This window comes from Oncorhynchus masou, chromosome 21, assembly GCF_036934945.1.
Source record: "Oncorhynchus masou masou isolate Uvic2021 chromosome 21, UVic_Omas_1.1, whole genome shotgun sequence".
Classification (NCBI taxonomy): Eukaryota; Metazoa; Chordata; class Actinopteri; order Salmoniformes; family Salmonidae; genus Oncorhynchus; species Oncorhynchus masou.
The window spans coordinates 13,508,835-13,525,766 of record NC_088232.1 but is presented as its reverse complement, the minus strand read 5'-3'; the positions used below and the strand labels follow the sequence as shown (position 1 = coordinate 13,525,766).

General features: G+C 40.9%; 1 protein-coding gene across 1 annotated transcript; it reads left to right on the top strand.

The window, feature by feature from the left end:
* The first annotated feature begins 5,341 nt into the window (after positions 1–5,341).
* Positions 5,342–16,453, top strand: LOC135507830 (synaptopodin-2-like). The gene is given in 3 exon segments (XM_064927510.1): positions 5,342–5,606; positions 9,645–11,791; positions 14,726–16,453. Coding segments are annotated over 3 exon segments (2,922 nt in total). The 5' UTR covers positions 5,342–5,368; the 3' UTR covers positions 15,263–16,453.
* Positions 16,454–16,932: the final 479 nt, after the last annotated feature.

Here is a 16,932-nt window from a genome sequence, read left to right as displayed (position 1 = left end):
TTTGGTGGTCTCCCTAAGCCAGGATTCAGACACGCCTAGAACATCCGGGTTGGCAGAGTGTGCTAAAGCAGTGAATAAAACAAACTTAGGGAGGAGGCTTCTAATGTTAACATGCATGAAACCATGGCTATTACGGTTACAGAAGTCATCAAAAGAGAGCGCCTGGGGAATAGGAGTGGAGCTAGGCACAGCAGGGCCTGGATTCACCTCTACATCACCAGAGGAACAGAGGAGGAGTAGGATAAGGGTACGGCTAAAAGCTATGAGAATTGGTTGTCTAGAACGTCCAGAACAGAGAGTAAAAGGAGGTTTCTGGGGGCGATAAAATAGCTTCAAGGTATAATATACAGACAAAGGTATGGTGAGGTATGTGAATACAGTGGAGGTTAACCTAGGTATTGAGTGATGATGAGAGAGATATTGTCTCTAGAAACATAATTGAAACCAGGTGATGTCATCGCATGTGTGGGTGGTGGAACAGAAAGGTTGGATAAGGTATAATGAGCAGGGCTAGAGGCTCTACAGTGAAATAAGTCAATAAACACAAACCAGAACAGCAATGGACAAGGTATATTGACATTAAGGAGAGGCATGCTTAGTCGAGTGATCATAAGGGTCCAGTGAGTAGTGAGGTTGGTTGGGGTAACGGCGATACAGACAGCTAGCCAGGCCATCGGTAGCAAGCTACCATAGGTGGTCTGTTTTTAGCCACCTTATGCGTTTCTGTAGATTAGTGGGGTTCCGTGTGGTAGAGGGGATCAATCCAATTTGCAATATAGATATTGTTATAGTGACCCAAGAAAAATTGTCCGATAGACCTATTCAGAGAGCAGCCGATAACACAGCTAACGATTAGCGGGCCGCAGATGGGCTTTCAGGTAACGTTGCGACGGGGTGGCCAGTTGGATAACTCTCTCGGGCAGATAACGTCGGTATTCCTGTCCTGAAGGCCCGGTGGTGCTCCGCATCGGCAGTAAAACGGGTCCGGATAGGTGATTGTAGCCCAGGAGTGGCTGATGGAACTCTTCAGCTGGCTAGCTCCGGAATAATTGATGTTTGCTCCGGGATCGATGTAAGCCAATAGTCACACAGATAGCAGCTAGCTAGCTGCGAGATCCAGGTGTAAATTTCCAGAGCTTGCGGTTGAAATCCGGGAATATGGAGAAAAAAATAGGTCCAGTATGTTCTGGCCTGAGTCGCGTTGTACAAAACTGGCGATAGCTTTTCGAGCTAAAGGACAGCTGATGACCACAAACCATGGTTAGCTAAATACTAACGTTAGCCAGTAAAATGGCTAGCTTCTGGCTGGCTTCTGGCTGGCTTCAGGCTAGCTTCAGGCTAGCTTCTGGCTTGAAGACTTAAATATCAAAGCATGGCTGTGAGTAAGCACTTCTTCGGAAATACAAAAATATGCTTTATTTCAAAGTACCATCGTTTAGGGGTGACTCATCTCTCGTGGACAGGTTCACATGTAGGAAGTGACAATTTTGCGGATATTTTACTTTTTGGTAACCAAGATTAATTAAGAGGTGACTGACTAGCTTTGGAGACCTTTAAATTGAGTCTGTTAGTCCCAGTTAATGCGATATAGTACAACATATCTTAAAGAAGAGTCCACATCTCCAGCCATATGTCATGTATATCCAAATTATGTCTTAAATGCAAATTAATGGAAAATATAAGCACATCTGCAAATTATATGGTACTTATATTTACCATTAATTTTGGATTTTGGCATAAAAGTCGGAAGTTTACATACAGTTTAGCCAAATACATTTTAACTCAGTTTTTCACAATTGCTGGCATTTAATCAGAGTAACAATGCCCTGTCTTAGGTCAGTTAGGATCACCACTTTAGTTTAAGAATGTGAAACATCAGATTAATAGTAGAGAGAACAATTTATTTCAGCTTTAAATTTCTTTCATCACATTCCCAGTGGGTCAGAAGTACACTCAATTAGTAGTTGGTAGCATTGCCTTTAAATTGTTTAACTTGGGTCAAACGTTTCAGGTAGCCTTCCACAAGCTTCCCACAATAAGTTGGGTGAATGTTGGCCCATTCCTCCTGACGGAGCTGGTGTAACTGAGTCAGGTTTGTAGGCCTCCTTGCTCGCACATGCTTTTTCAGTTACGCCCACAAATCTTCTATAAGGTCAGGGCTTTGTGATGACCACTCCAATACCTTGACTTTGTTGTCTTTAAGCCATTTTGCCACAAATTTGGTAGTATGCTTAGGGTCATTGTCCATTTTGAAGACCCATTTGCCACCAAGCTTTAACTTCCTGACTGATGTCTTGAGATGTTGCTTCAATATATCCACATAATTTTCTATCCTCGTGATGCCATCTATTTTGTGAAGTGCACCAGTCCCTCCTGCAGCATGGTCATTATGGCCAAACAGTTATATTTTTGTCTTCTTCAGACCAGAAGACATTTCTCCAAAAAGTATGATCAATGTCCTCATGTGCAGTTGAAAACCGCAGTCTACAGCGGTTTTGTATTAGTGGCTTCTTCCTCGCTGAGCGGCCTTTCAGGTTATGTCGACATAGGACTCGTTTTACTGTGGATATAGATACTTTTGTACCTATTATCTCCAGCATCTTCACCACAAGGTCTTTTGCTGTTGTTCTGGGATTGATTTGCATTTTTATGCTCATATCAAGGAGACAGAATGCATCTCCTTCCTGAGCGGGATGACAGCTGCGCGGCCCCATGGTGTTTTTACTTGCGTACTATTGTTCGTACAGATGAACGTGGTACCGTCATCCCAAGGATGAACCAGACTTGTGGAGGTCTACAATTTTTTCTGAGGTCTTTGCTGATTGCTTTTGATTTTGCCATGATGTCAAGCAAAGAGGCACTGAGTTTGAAGGTAAGCCTTGAAATACATCCACAGCTACACCTCCAATTGACTCAAATTATGTCAATTAGCCTATCAGAAGCTTCTAAAACCATTACATAATTTTCTGGAATTTCCCAAGCTGTTTAAAGGCACAATCATCTTAGTGTATTTAATATTCTGACCCACAGGAATTGTGATACAGTGAATTATAAGTGAAATAATCTGTCTGTAAACAATTGTTGGAAAAATTACTTGCGTCATGCACATAGTAGATGTCCTAACCGACTTGCCAAAACTATAGTTTGTTATCAATAAATTTGTGGAGTGGTTGAAAAACAAGTTTTAATGACTCCAACCTAAGTGTATGCAAACTTCTGACAACTCTATAACTGGATTAATTTTGACATTAGACTACTTTTGAGTTCTGAAAACATTGGACTAAATTAGATTTTGGAGCAAAATGTCCCTTTAACCTCTGTTAAATTCTGAATAAGAAGTGAATTTCATGCTCTAGAAAGAGAGTCAGAATCTATGGCAACCTGGTAGAAAAAGTATCCAATTGTCATAGAAAATGACTCAAGTAAAAGTGAAAGTCACCCAATAAAATTCTACTTGAGTAAAGATCTAAAAGTATTTGGTGCTAAATAAGTATCAAAAGTGAATGTAATTGTTCAAATATACTTAAGTAGGTCCTACTATTTTAAGTAGGTCCTACTACTACTATTTACCCCAAATTACCACAGCTAACTCCAAACAACCCCATACCAGACACTACTCAAAACAGCTACCACAAAACTATGCAAAAAAATAACACAGCATACCCCAAAACACCCAAAAGAGCTTGGAGTAGCTGGTATTTTTGGGATGTTTGAGGTAGTCTGGGGTGTCTGTTATCTTAGTATTTTGGGGTCTTCTCTGGTATTGAAGTTGTTTGCAGTAACTGTTTTGGATAGTTTCTAACATGTAGGGGTTGCTTTGAGGTAATTTCTGGTATAGCTGTTTTCGGGTTATGGGAAATTAGAAGTGTTATTTGCACATGCATTTCTTACACATTACACTTTTACTATGCCATTTTACTGTGCGGCATTATGAAAGAAAGACTTCCCTTAATAAAAAATAAAAAAGTAAGAGCTTCCTTAGCAACAGTACTGTCAGATAAAGAGCTACCCTTAGCTGGAATTAAGTAGCAGTGGCTTTGTTTCTAGTTGACTTTGAGAGTTCTCTTTGGCAACGTTTAATCAAACACATCTAGGCTTGAGTTCTTAAATGGAAATGCCAGTACTCCAGATCCGCAGAGCCGAGTGATATGTTTGTATAGAGGAGGGGGAAAAACTCTCTTTGTATAAATCATAGCTTGGAAAACAGCCTTGGATGTGAATGCTGTTTCCAGTGTGATATTGCATACCATTCCATTTAGAGTGGTGGCAGTGCAGAAGAAATTGCTGATGCAAGCCACCTAGACTTCCTATTGGGGATAAGGAATGCATTGATCACACAGCAGCTGGATTGCAATCTTGTGAAATATGTGAAAATATTCCTTGTGAAATATGTGGCTAAACCAGCTGCACAAGTTATAACTGTAGTTGTTGTTATTTGGTGTCATTAGCTACCTGATTATCGCCAAATTGAATTGAAAGATAAAATATTATCTTGACAGCTTGATATAGTTAAAGAAATAAAGGCACTGCTCTCTCATCAGAATTGACAATGATGATGATGTGTGTGTGTGTTACATGCATGTGTGCATGTACGTGCATGCATGCCCATGTACGTGGATGCATGTGCATGTGTGCATGTGTCTGTGTGCGTGTTCAAATTGCATCACATTGCTTTGCTGCTTTGTGTTTACAGCTGCAAGGTGATTTTGTTGACAATGATACTGAATACTTAATAATGTATACATGATCAATTTCTTAGTGGAAGTTCCCGTTCTTCTTATTTATCATGCTCTCTCGTCTCCTGTCTTGTTATAAATGCTGCATTTGTCACTTCCAGAACCCTATCTGTGTCTGTAACATACAAGACATTGAGTCAGAAACATAGGACCAGGAGATCATTGTCATGGATGCTTGGTCAGTCTCTGAGTACTGCCACTCCTCTGACGACCATTACATCTCAGAGTCCCGGGATGGATCCTACAATGAAGAAAGGAAGAGTGATACAGAGCTCCCCATAGATCTCCAGCACACCCACATTAGACAGGCTGAGCCCCCCATTCTGTAGAGCCCTGAACCTTACACCAAGAAAGCCATGGTGGAACATCAGAGACCACCCTCCGACTACAGCCCGGAAGAATGTAGCCCGGTCAGGGGACTGAGCCCTAGCAGAAGCCAAGAGATAGACTCTTTATCACAGGGGCCATGTAGCGTCAACCCGGCAGAATCCGAGGTCTCCTATGCCGAATTCTACTCAAGCACCCCTTCACCGACTCCCCCAAAGACCCCACAAGCCCCCGCCCCGAACCCAAACTTGTGTCAAATATCATTCCAACGGTCCACCTCCTCTTCCTCCATTGGCCGGAGTTAGATGACCCTAACTCTTACCCATGGGCAACCCAGGGGGGACGGCAGGAGGCTGGGCTCTGGGACTGGGGCCAGGGGGAATGGGAGTGTTGAGTCTCCGGAAGAAGGAGGGCACAGCGAAACACCTCCTGCTGATCTATCCTTTGGAATTTCAGCGCAGGGTGCTGAGCAGGCAGAGGAGTGGGACTCTGCGTCTGAGAGAGATCTCCCCAGTCCCAGCAGACACAGGGTGAGGCACGCACGTAAGTAGCCACCCTCCTCCTCCCTCCACCCCGTCATTCATTTACTGTAGATCGAGTACCAATGTAAATCTGTGCAACTCAAAACTATGTGGTAATTTTCTCTGTGTTGCATTTGGCTTATAATGAAATAAAACAATGTTATAAATGTTATTTTAATACAACAATTTGAAAAGAAAAGGCATGTCAAATATAATTGGCTTGTTGTCACTTAAATCATGTTATTTGTATTGTAAAGGAACTACTGTTATTGCTGCTACAAAGTACAGTGACGTTTATAAAGCAAAATAGATAATGATGCAATGTTTGAATTTGGACTAAAGGGCATGACTGCTGGGATGTGTGCTTATTGGAAGTGGGCATACAGGCTGACTCTCCTGTGCATTTAATAGTCTGAGTGGATCATAATAAAATACGACCATCCATGCCTCTGATGAGACTGGCAGAAGGGAATTTGACGGACACCACCATGTGTCATCCTGGCTTGACACCCGATCCCTTTTCAAACCATTAGCCTTGACTGTGTAATGGAAAGTTAGCTCCTCACTTTCCTTGCCTCAGAGACCCCCCTAAGTTAGCTCTAAAATGAGTGCTTTTATTGCATCTTGCAATGTGGACCTAAAAATAAAAGTACACAGTTGCAGAGTCTGCAGGTCCAGGCGATACTGAAATTAAAGCACATTAGAAGTAGCTGTTCGACTTTGGTGAATGTTTACCCTCATTGGATTTGCTGTCAATATATGTTATATGCACAAAGCAAACAGTTTGTTGCAAAGACCATTCAATCTCTATATTTATTATTAAATTTGACTTTTTAAATGGGGTCAGATGTTTTAATAAATATTATTTTAAATGAACACAAAGTGTCATTATGTGTTTATACATTGTTATTATTTTTAGTTTAATCCTCCAAGTAAAGCCTCAACTATATCAAATGCAATAAATAATTTGAGTTCATCATTCAGTCTACAACACTGGCAGATGGACAATAACAGAAAAACATGGATAAATCAGATTGACCAAACAGAAATTGGTGCTTTAAGACATTTACAGTAACTTATTTAAAGAGTTAAAGGAGAAGTATTTTAAAATGTAACGTTAGATGGTTCCTCATCCTGAAAGTAGTCTATAGCCCAGGAAAAAACATTAATCCTTGTGTCACGCCCTGGCCATAGTTTACTTTGTATGTTTCTATGTTTTGGTTGGTCAGGGTGTGATCTGAGTGGGCATTCTATGTTGGATGTCTTGTTTGTCTATTTCTGTGTTTGGCCTGATATGGTTCTCAATCAGGGGCAGGTGTTAGTCATTGTCTCTGATTGGGAACCATATTTAGGTAGCCTGGGTTTCACTGTGTGTTTGTGGGTGATTGTTCCTGTCTCTGTGTTTTGCACCAGATAGGGCTGTTTTCGTACGTTTGTTATTTTGTTAGTTTCATCGTGTATAGTTTCCTTACTAAATAAAATGAATCACAACTACGCTGCATTTTGGTCCGCTTCTCCTTCCCACAACGAAAGCCGTGACACCTTGGTTCGGTTTTCTTTAAACGTCAGCTTACTTTAGCCACCGCTAGCTGAAAACAATGGGAGTGACTTTAAGTAACTTTAAACCAAATAACTATGTTGATTAAAGTTGTTTTGGCTGTGAACATTTTAACAGGCACTGCATGCATGCTCTCATTACTTCCATAGATTTTTAGTTATTGTATAGTATAATACTGAACATCCCTTTTAACATTTAAAGTATTAACAATGTAGGAGTATAGTAAGTAATGTATTTTAATGTAAAGATGAAAGTTGTAATATTAACAGGTTGTGTCTGTTGTCTAATGTTGCAAATCCTAATATGTAAATTGGATATATCTGTCGGCAAAAATACATATATTAACATCCTCTAGTGGACACTATAAAAACTTTTACAGCTCTTCGGATAAAATAAATTCTAAATGTCAACGGACTAAAATCGAACTTAAAAAGTATCACATTTCTATTATTTGTATTAGTTTTCTACTTATAATATGACTATTTAAAAGTATTACTAGACTGCACAGGGTCTTTCTATAAGCCACAGGTAATTGGCTAGGTAGCTATAATGGGTTTTTCTTCAACTGTGTAGTCAGTTTACATGACATCCATCACATCAATAGACGACAGTGTTCTGTAGACCTTAGGGTGGAAGCTTCAAGTAAATTGAAGTGTTTGCTATAATACAATACGAGCCATTTGTCAGGAGCCATCGTGACAAGATAATAAATAGGTCTGGAATTAAACTTCAAATCTCTGGCTCTCTATTTTTTCCTTTATTTTGGAGTTAAGTCTAAATATTATGAAGAAAAAGGTTATTCTAAAATATTGGCCATTAATGTTTGAATGATTTGTAATACATAATGAAATGATGGAGCTCGTTGTTTGGAAAGTGACTTCCAAAGTTGTCTGTCTCCAAGCCTTCTATTTATAATGTAGTAAACTAAGGTACTGTACATGATAAATTCCTTTCCTCATGAATCATGTAGGCTGTCATGATATTAGCATGATATTCATAAACACTAACTGTTTTGCAGAAGGGCAAAGGATGATATGTGAACCATACCAATTCAATTCAAGACAAAAAAGGCTGGATTTACCATAGGTGCTGAGATCATCAAGTCAGAAGATATTTTGAATAGATGTTTCTATTCGATATCCATTATATTCGATATCCATTATATTCTGCAGCTAACCCCATGTACAATGTATTCGGAAAGTATTCAGACCCCTTAACTTTGTTACGTTACAGCCTTATTATAAAATTGATTAAATTATTGTTTTTCCTCATCAATCTACACACAATCCACCATAATGAGAAAGCGAAAACAGGTTTTTAGACATTTTTGCATAAGTATTCAGACCATTTGCTGTTTCCATTGATCATCCTTGAGATGTTTCTACAACTTGATTGGAGTCCAAAGTTGACAGTGCATGTCAGAGCAAAAACCTAGACATGAGGTTGAAAGAATTGTCCGTAGAGCTCCGAGACAGGATTGTGTCGAGGAACAGATCGGGGGAAGGGTACCAAAAAATGTCTGCAGCATTGAAGGTCCCCAAGAAAACAGTGACCTCCATCATTCTTAAATGGAAGAAGTTTGGAACCACCAAGACTCTTCCTAGACCTGGCCGCACAGCCAAACTGAACAATCAGGGGAGAAGGGCCTTGGTCAGGGAGGTGACCAAGAACCCAATGGTCACTCTGACAGAGCTCCTCTGTGGAGATGGGAGAACCTTCATGAAGAACAACCATCTCTGCAGCTCTGCCAGACGGATGCCACTCCCAAGTAAAAGGCACATGAAAGCCTGCTTGGAATTTGCCAAAAGGCACATAAAGGACTCTAAGACCATGAGAAATAAGATTCTCTGGTCTGATGAAATCAAGATTGAACTCTTTGGCCTGAATGCCAATTGTCACATCCAACATCTCTGGAGACACCTGAAAATAGCTGTGCAGCGACGTTCCCCATCCAACCTGACAGAGCTTGAGAGGATCTGCAGAGAAGAAAGTGTGCCAAGCTTGTAGCATTATACCTAAGAAGACTCAAGGCTGTAATTACTGCCAAAGGTGCTTCAACAAAGTACTGAGTAAAGGGTCTGAATATATATTTAAATGTGATATTCAGTATTTTATTTTTAATATAGATTTGCAAAAATTTCTAAAACACAGTTTTTGCTTTGTCATTATGGGGTGTTATGTGAATAAGGCTGTAACGTAACAAAATGTGGAAAAAGTGAAGGGGTCTGTGTACATTCCGAATGTACGGTAACTTAAATGGCAATTGAGAAAGCTACACCCTAAAAGTAATCGGTTGATGACATTCTCAGGACACAGATCATTTGAAATGGGTAGACAGTGCTCTTTTAATGTCCTTTATGTGGGGTACTTCATGTGATACCTCCTGACATTATATATGCATCATTCTGAGGCAGCAAAAAATAATAGTTTATATACTTACATTGCATTGATAAATTCTCTCTCTTTTTATCTCTGTCCTCTCTCCTCATATCTCCCCTCCAGGGCCCAGACAGAGCAAGAGCCAGTCAGACAGGCAGGTGAAGGAAGCCAAGTCTAAAAGCATTGCTTTGCTGTTGACCGATGCACCAAATCCCAGAAACAGAGGGGTGTTGATGTTCAAGAAACAGCGGCAAAGGGTTAAGAATTATACACTTGTCAGCTACGGGACAGGTCAGCAGCAGTTTGACGACAAAAGCGATGAAGACATAGAAAGTGAAGACGGCAAAACGGTCAGGTTTACTTTGACCACTAATGATTATTCAGAACTTGAAGAAGACTACTCAATGAATGTACAAGAACGAGGCGTCAATTGAAACTAGGAGAACCTTGGAATAGCCAACATATTTCAGCACCTGGAAGAGATGGAGCGACTGCCAGAGACAAGAGACAAGGGCGTGGCAATGTTTGCGCAGCGCCGCCAGAGGATGGATGAGATTGCCTTAGAGCACGAGGAAATTAGGTGCAAGGGCTTACCAGGCGAAGGTATTGTAGAGCTTGAAGACACAGAACTGCACAAGTCTTACAAAATGGATGAAACTTACGTGCAATCCAATCATGTTCATGGCAATCAACAACTGCAGTGCAAAGAAAACCAACAGGAGGTGCAACAATGTGCTCACATGATGAACAGAATGCCCAACCACATATCTAGTGCCATACCAAAGCCTCTTGTGCCCAACAGAACAGCGAAGCCCTTCTTGGGATCCCAAAACAGAGTGCCTATCCCATTTTCTCCTCTTAGTGGTGTCACTAGTCCAGTGAAGCATCATGAACTCAAATTCAAGGTATCAGTCCCTATACACACAGTTCCACAGGTCTGGTCCCCAACTGGGGACTTCATAGCTTCGCGTGATGAACGCATATCTGTACCAGCAATCAAGACTGGCATCCTACTAGACTCAAAAAGAAGAGGTGCTAATAGAGCATCCTCTGATCAAGCATCCAATGCCTATATTCAAAACAGAGGGGAAAGAAGATCATACATTGAGTCAGGAGAAGAGGAAGACTACTTTAGTCTTGGTGCTGAGGCATGCAACTTTATGCAACCCCGAACAGTCAAGCACAAGTATCCCCCACCTGTTGCACCAAAGCCTAGCATCAACCCAGCCTGTCCACCATGGCTGAAGGAGAGTTCTTCAAATGTGCTACTTCACCCGGCAAGGAGTCCAATCCCAGCATCTTTCCCAAGTCCAGTGGGGGCTCCTCCTCAGCAATACTTCAAACAACAAGACTGGCTTTTGCCTCAGCAAATGGTGAACCCCTGTGAACCACCCCAAACTCAGGCACGACCGCAGCCACCAATGAGCACCAGGGCACCAGCCAATTCAACATCACCCTCTCAACTTCAGCCAACCATGAATTGCTGGAGTCCACAGCCATCGCGGTCCCCAGTGAGTATTCAGGCCCCAAACCCAAATCACACGGCACCTCGCCAACCCACAGTCTCAAAGAATAAGTCCCCAAATCCTTCGGTGGAATCTTGCCCACCCCAACAAGGGATCTCTTACAGCCACGCAGCCAAGGCACTGTCTACATCTCCAATGGGTCACATCTCTGAGGGCCATGTTAGTCCAGCCATAAATGGTCCAACTCTGAGGGGAAGAGGTGCCGAACTCTTTGCCAAGAGGAAGACCCGTATGGAGAAATATGTGGTGGACGCCGAAACAGTTCAGGCCAACAAAGCAAAGTCTCCTTCCCCCACCACCTCCCTTCCAGGTGCTTGGAGATACTCATCCAACGTCCGAGCCCCATCTCCTTTGTCATACAATCCCCGTCATGCTCCTTGCTATCCCCCTGCAGGAGCTAAGCAGCCACCTTCAACAGGTCCAAAAATCAAGCCAAAGACCAAGGCGAAAACAAAACCACCACCCCACAAGCACCTGGATGCCCTAGATGTCTTGAAACATCAGCCTTACCAGCTGGACTCATCACTCTTTAGATATAACGTAGGCACTGAGGCTGAAGGCCTTAGCCTTAGCCTCAAAATGGCTCCCATCCCAACCCCTGAGTCAAACCCACCATTGAGCCCTAAACCTGCCCCTGTAGTCAGCCCTAGACCTGCCTTTGGCATTTCTCTTTACCCTGCCCATGATCTTCCCCCAGCAAACCAACCATGCAAGCCCATAGCTCCTGCTAAGTCTACTAGATCGGTGAGTGTCCTATACCCTTTCGGCTGTCAATCTACACAGTCAAGTGAACCACTCCCATTTAGCAAGCAACTGTACTGGAAGCATAATGCTTCACCTGCTCTGCATGATATCCCCAAAAAAGCTACCCAAGCTCCAAGCACCCACTGCCCCATACCCACAAGCACTCCCCATCAGCTATCTCTCAGTGTCAACTCAGAATCTATGTCTTCTATACCCTTTGATTCTGATGTCCTCTCTAGAGGTACCATTCAAATGGCTCCTCGGCCTACATTTTCTGCCAAAAAGCAAGTGGTAACAACCAAACAGTGGAGGCATGTCATTCTGCAACATTAGTCCCAACCCACTGCCCCATTTTGATGTTGCAGAAGATGCAGAGATGATACACTATTTCTTACAATTTCTTAAGCACCATTTATTTAAAATGGTTTAAATTAAATTAGATGTGTCCTGCCAAGTATTTCAAATAATATACTTATTTTTGGTAACATCTCTGCATTGTTGCAGTGTCAAACTGTCACCCTATATCTTCTTACTTTCTACTATACATACAGTAGTATGCAAACCTATCACAAAACATTTTACATGACAACTTAGAACAGTAAAACTAAACAATTCAATATTTAAAGAATATACATTATGCATGACAGGTCAACAAGGGAAACCAATGAATGCATTTTCATTATGTTCCTCTCTCTAGCTTTACACATTTTTTTTTACAAATTGCAGAACATTTAGATGTATAGTAAATTAACATGAGAAAACAAATGCCTCTGTCTTTGTCTTATGGAAGTCATTTTCCAGACCAACTAGCTAATTTTGCTATCTATTGATACACAGTTTAGCAAGTCGGGGTAGCTGCTATATTGTTGTCTGCAGCGCTAGATCATTAGTGAAGATACAGATACTAGCAGGGGAAAGTTCTATACCCATTAGGCATAAGAGGAAGAATTCAACAAAAAAGTCCCCTCCTTCGCTGAAGTTTTGGTCCCACTAGGTATACGTTGTGTTGAGTATTCTCAGGAAATTGTGATCAGTTGTGTGTGCAGCTGAAAAGATAGTTTGTCTATGGTGCCTTGCCTCGCCTTTTTTTTGTGTAAATTAATTTATGTTTAGGGTAGCCTGTATTCACCAGTGGTGTCATGACCACATGACATTATCATTATTGCAACAGTAATGTTCATACCCATAGGAAATGTTAAACAGTGTGGGTAGGTTGGAGGCTAGTCAAAATGTATGCAAAATGATAGCAATGATAGTGCCTAACATAAAAACAGGGGGGTTTGTTCATACTTTTATGATGACTATGATTAGAAGATATATAATAATAATAGGCACTATATTTGGATGCAGACCTCTAACAATTCCTTCAGTCTCATTCCAAACTATATTTAATAGTGTGATACAGCTCAAAGCTTTTCCTAATTATGTTTTTAAAGCCCCCACTACATCTTTGTGTTGTTGACAATGTGGAATTTTGTATTTTATTGTCAATTATGGCCAGTCACTTAGTGGTTTTTATCAACATATTCATTTGAACACTTAATCAAACATGTTTTATGTGCAGGTTAATTGATATATATGTTACAAATAATCCTTTTGTAATTTCCAATGAGTTTGCTGACTTGACCTTTTCTGTCCTTTGTTACGTTTCTTGTTCCTCTTTTGTGTGTTCCATTGTATATTGCACGTTTCGTAGCACAATCTTGCTATTAAATATCTCTCTTTCCCTGTGTATGTTTTTATATTTCATTACTACTGCATGGACTCTTGCAACGTTTTCTTTTATGAATGCATCACGCTTGAATTATTGTACCACACACTCATATTGTAATACCTCTTCTATTTTAATGTTGCCTATGTATTTGCTAATGTTGCCAATTCATGGTAGCTTAAGCAATGTCTGGTTAAAAACAATCGTGATAAAGTCCTTTCCACCTGTTTAAGACACTTTTGTAGGTTTATGTTTTCAATGACTTGTTAAGGCAATGTGTTACTAAGGCAATGTGTTACTGTCCATGAAACAGGTATTTGCTGAAACCCAAAGTTTGCATGGAGACCTGCTATGAGCAAAGGGCTCACCATTTCCAAATATAGCTCAGACTCACCATCTTTAAAACATGCTATCCCTTTTGAAAAGTTAGCTCTGCTAAGCAGAGACCCGATAAGATCAACCCCTGCCAAAGGTAAGTGCTGAAAACAAACCCTCTTCCCAGCCATTGGTCTTAATTAGCCAAGGGGACTCGTGTATTTTAAGGAGAAACGACCCCATTATGTCACCCAGCTATGTTTGGAGCATGAACACTGAACAAAATGTGCAGTGATAATGCATCATCAGGTTTGAGGGCCTGTTCACTACTGTGATTATTTATAGGCATTAATCTCCAGGCCACAATGCTACTGTATGAGAGAGTGATATGACTTCTATGTTGTGAAACAAATAGCAATAATCATGGGAAAAGGTCATGGATGGTGATGAACACCCAGTTTAGTAGAATTGGCCTGTGTCCATATGAAGAGATTGAAAGTGGATATCCTGCTCTTTCACGGGAGGCAATGCCCTCTGACACTGTGTGTGTGTGTGTGTGTGTGTGTGTGTGTGTGTGTGTGTGTGTGTGTGTGTGTGTGTGTGTGTGTGTGTGTGTGTGTGTGTGTGTGTGTGTGTGTGCGTGTGTGTGTATATGCTTTATTAGACTGCAAAATGAATCACCTTACTGCACTGGATGAGCATTCCAGGCCAAAGCAAGTTGTATAGAACTAATGTTGGTTGGAAACAGAGGGATACAGTGTCATGAACACATTTATTTAGTGCCTCATGAATACATGTGCATTACATTACTTTTGGCATTTTATATTTCGACCCTGAGCCCCAGTGTGTACAGTATGCTTTATAATAGCAGATTCACATCAATCAAGTACAATGTCCTTTACTCCCAGGGTCTTGGCAGAAGCTACTCTCTGTCACTACCCAGACGGATGTGCTCCATGTCCTACATGCCCTCGCAGTCATCTATGTCCCCTGTGACCACCCCTGTGTTCCATCCATCTCTCGGGAGACAGACCTCCTGGCAGGAAAAAGTCACCCTCAAGCCCCCCAGCCCTTGGGAGGCTGCCTGCCGGAGCCCCCTGGGTCTGGTGGACGATGCCTTCCGATTCCAGAACTTCCCTCAGTCCATCTCCACTAACGTCAACTCCGCCGCCAACCAACGATCTCTTCCGGAACCTACGGACGAACGGAAGCGCAAGGTGTCATTGGACGCCCCCAGTGTCAGTGGTGGTTACTATCATGCTCCACCCCTAGCAATGCATACTAGGTCTATGAGTTTGACCTCTGCCCCTGTTTACGGGCCTCCCTTCAGACAGGCCCAGCCTCTGTGGTCATGGGTGAGTGCTACCGTTGGACATATGGGTCGAGGCCCAGGCCACCCGTGTCAGTCCCTCTACGCTACCTTGCCACGGACAATGAGAAGGTAATCTCGCACAGCTATCTGTAAATCCTCAGCTAGATGACATAAACAAAAAAACACTGCACTGCAAAAAAACACTGTAAGAACAAACAGAAAATGTAATTGGATGTACATATGTAATCAATAGGGCCAGCATATTATAATTAACAATTGAATCAATGTAGTGTTTCCTTTTTTTAAGAGGGGTATAGTGTCATGAATGCAAAAACAGTGTTAATGTAGTTGTTGCAATATTGCAAACGGACGTGGCAGTTTCACCACTATGGATTCTAGCTTTAAAGGTTTTCATTTCTGGAAAAAAGTACTGTCCCGTGGCCACTGGGGGCAAATAATTAGTATCTCATTCTCTACTATAATTCTGATCAGTGAAGTGCATTCACACACATTTATAATATGTTCTAATGTATGTTCCATTGGATGTTCTGTACCAGAAAAGTTCAAATTCAAAACAAGTTTTATGCATTTGTAGAAATGGATACATGATAGGCCTATTATTTATTTGCATGTGTTTTACATTAATTTACCTCTAAAAGTAAGAGGTGTGCAAGGTGATGAGTGAGAAAATGACAGATGGCCGGGAAAGGAAAGTTAGATGTGTTGAACCTATATGAACCTTACATGCTTTATTTTTCACATAGTATGAAAACTAAATTGTAAAATTGATTGAGTACTGTAACAGTATGTGATGTAAGCGGTAACATCTAAAATAGAAATACAGTGAATTGGATTTCAAATGTATTGCTAGGGTTCCTTGATGGTTTGTGTAATATGCACAATAGCATGTGTGGCAGGTTAGATAGCAAGTACCAAGTGCACATGCTGATGAAAACAATCAATATTCATGTTCACATTCAGACAATCCCTTATGTTACAATGAAAATTAAGGAAACTTAGAAATGTCTTAAAATAATAATTCAAATGTCTGATTTTATTGCTGAAATATATCAAATGAACAGTGTTTTTATTCATATAATTCAGTCAGTTTGCAAAACATAGTCACACACTATATTCAAGACCACGCCATTGAAGAGGTTGAAGTTTCTGTGATTGGTTTGGCACTTCTGTGAAAGGCATGTGAAATGTGTTACACTTTCATATGGACTGTGAATGTGTTGAAGATATTGTCACTTTTATCACTTGATTGTGTTGTTAATTTGTTGCAGCACTGAAGAAAAATATTGCACTCTTCCAATAAAACGTTCACGTTGTCAAGTACACCGTGCCTCTGACGTTTTATTTAATGAACATGTATGTAAGATATGCAGGATTTGTGAAATGTTTCTTACATATTGGACTTTTTTTTATCCATTCAAAATGTTTGGTATGCTGAATTCATTGAGAAACAAACAATTGCTGTATACCAATAACACATATATTAATATATTAGATACATGTATAGAAATGGAGTGGAATGTGGAGAGTTAGTAGAGAGAGTACTTTTATAAAGTTTACACTCCAATGCAGCTAAAGTGTTTGTTTTGCTAACATGTCAGGTTATTGCTTTGACATCTGTCACAAAGCATCTCCACAGGTCCATCCAGGGACTAGTAACCAAAGTGATTGTTACATAATCACAGACTGAGCTATTGGGAGATGACTAGTGGGAGATGAACAGTGGTAGACGATTCATACTAAAATAAAATTGTATGTGAAAACGACTTTACACAATGTAAATGA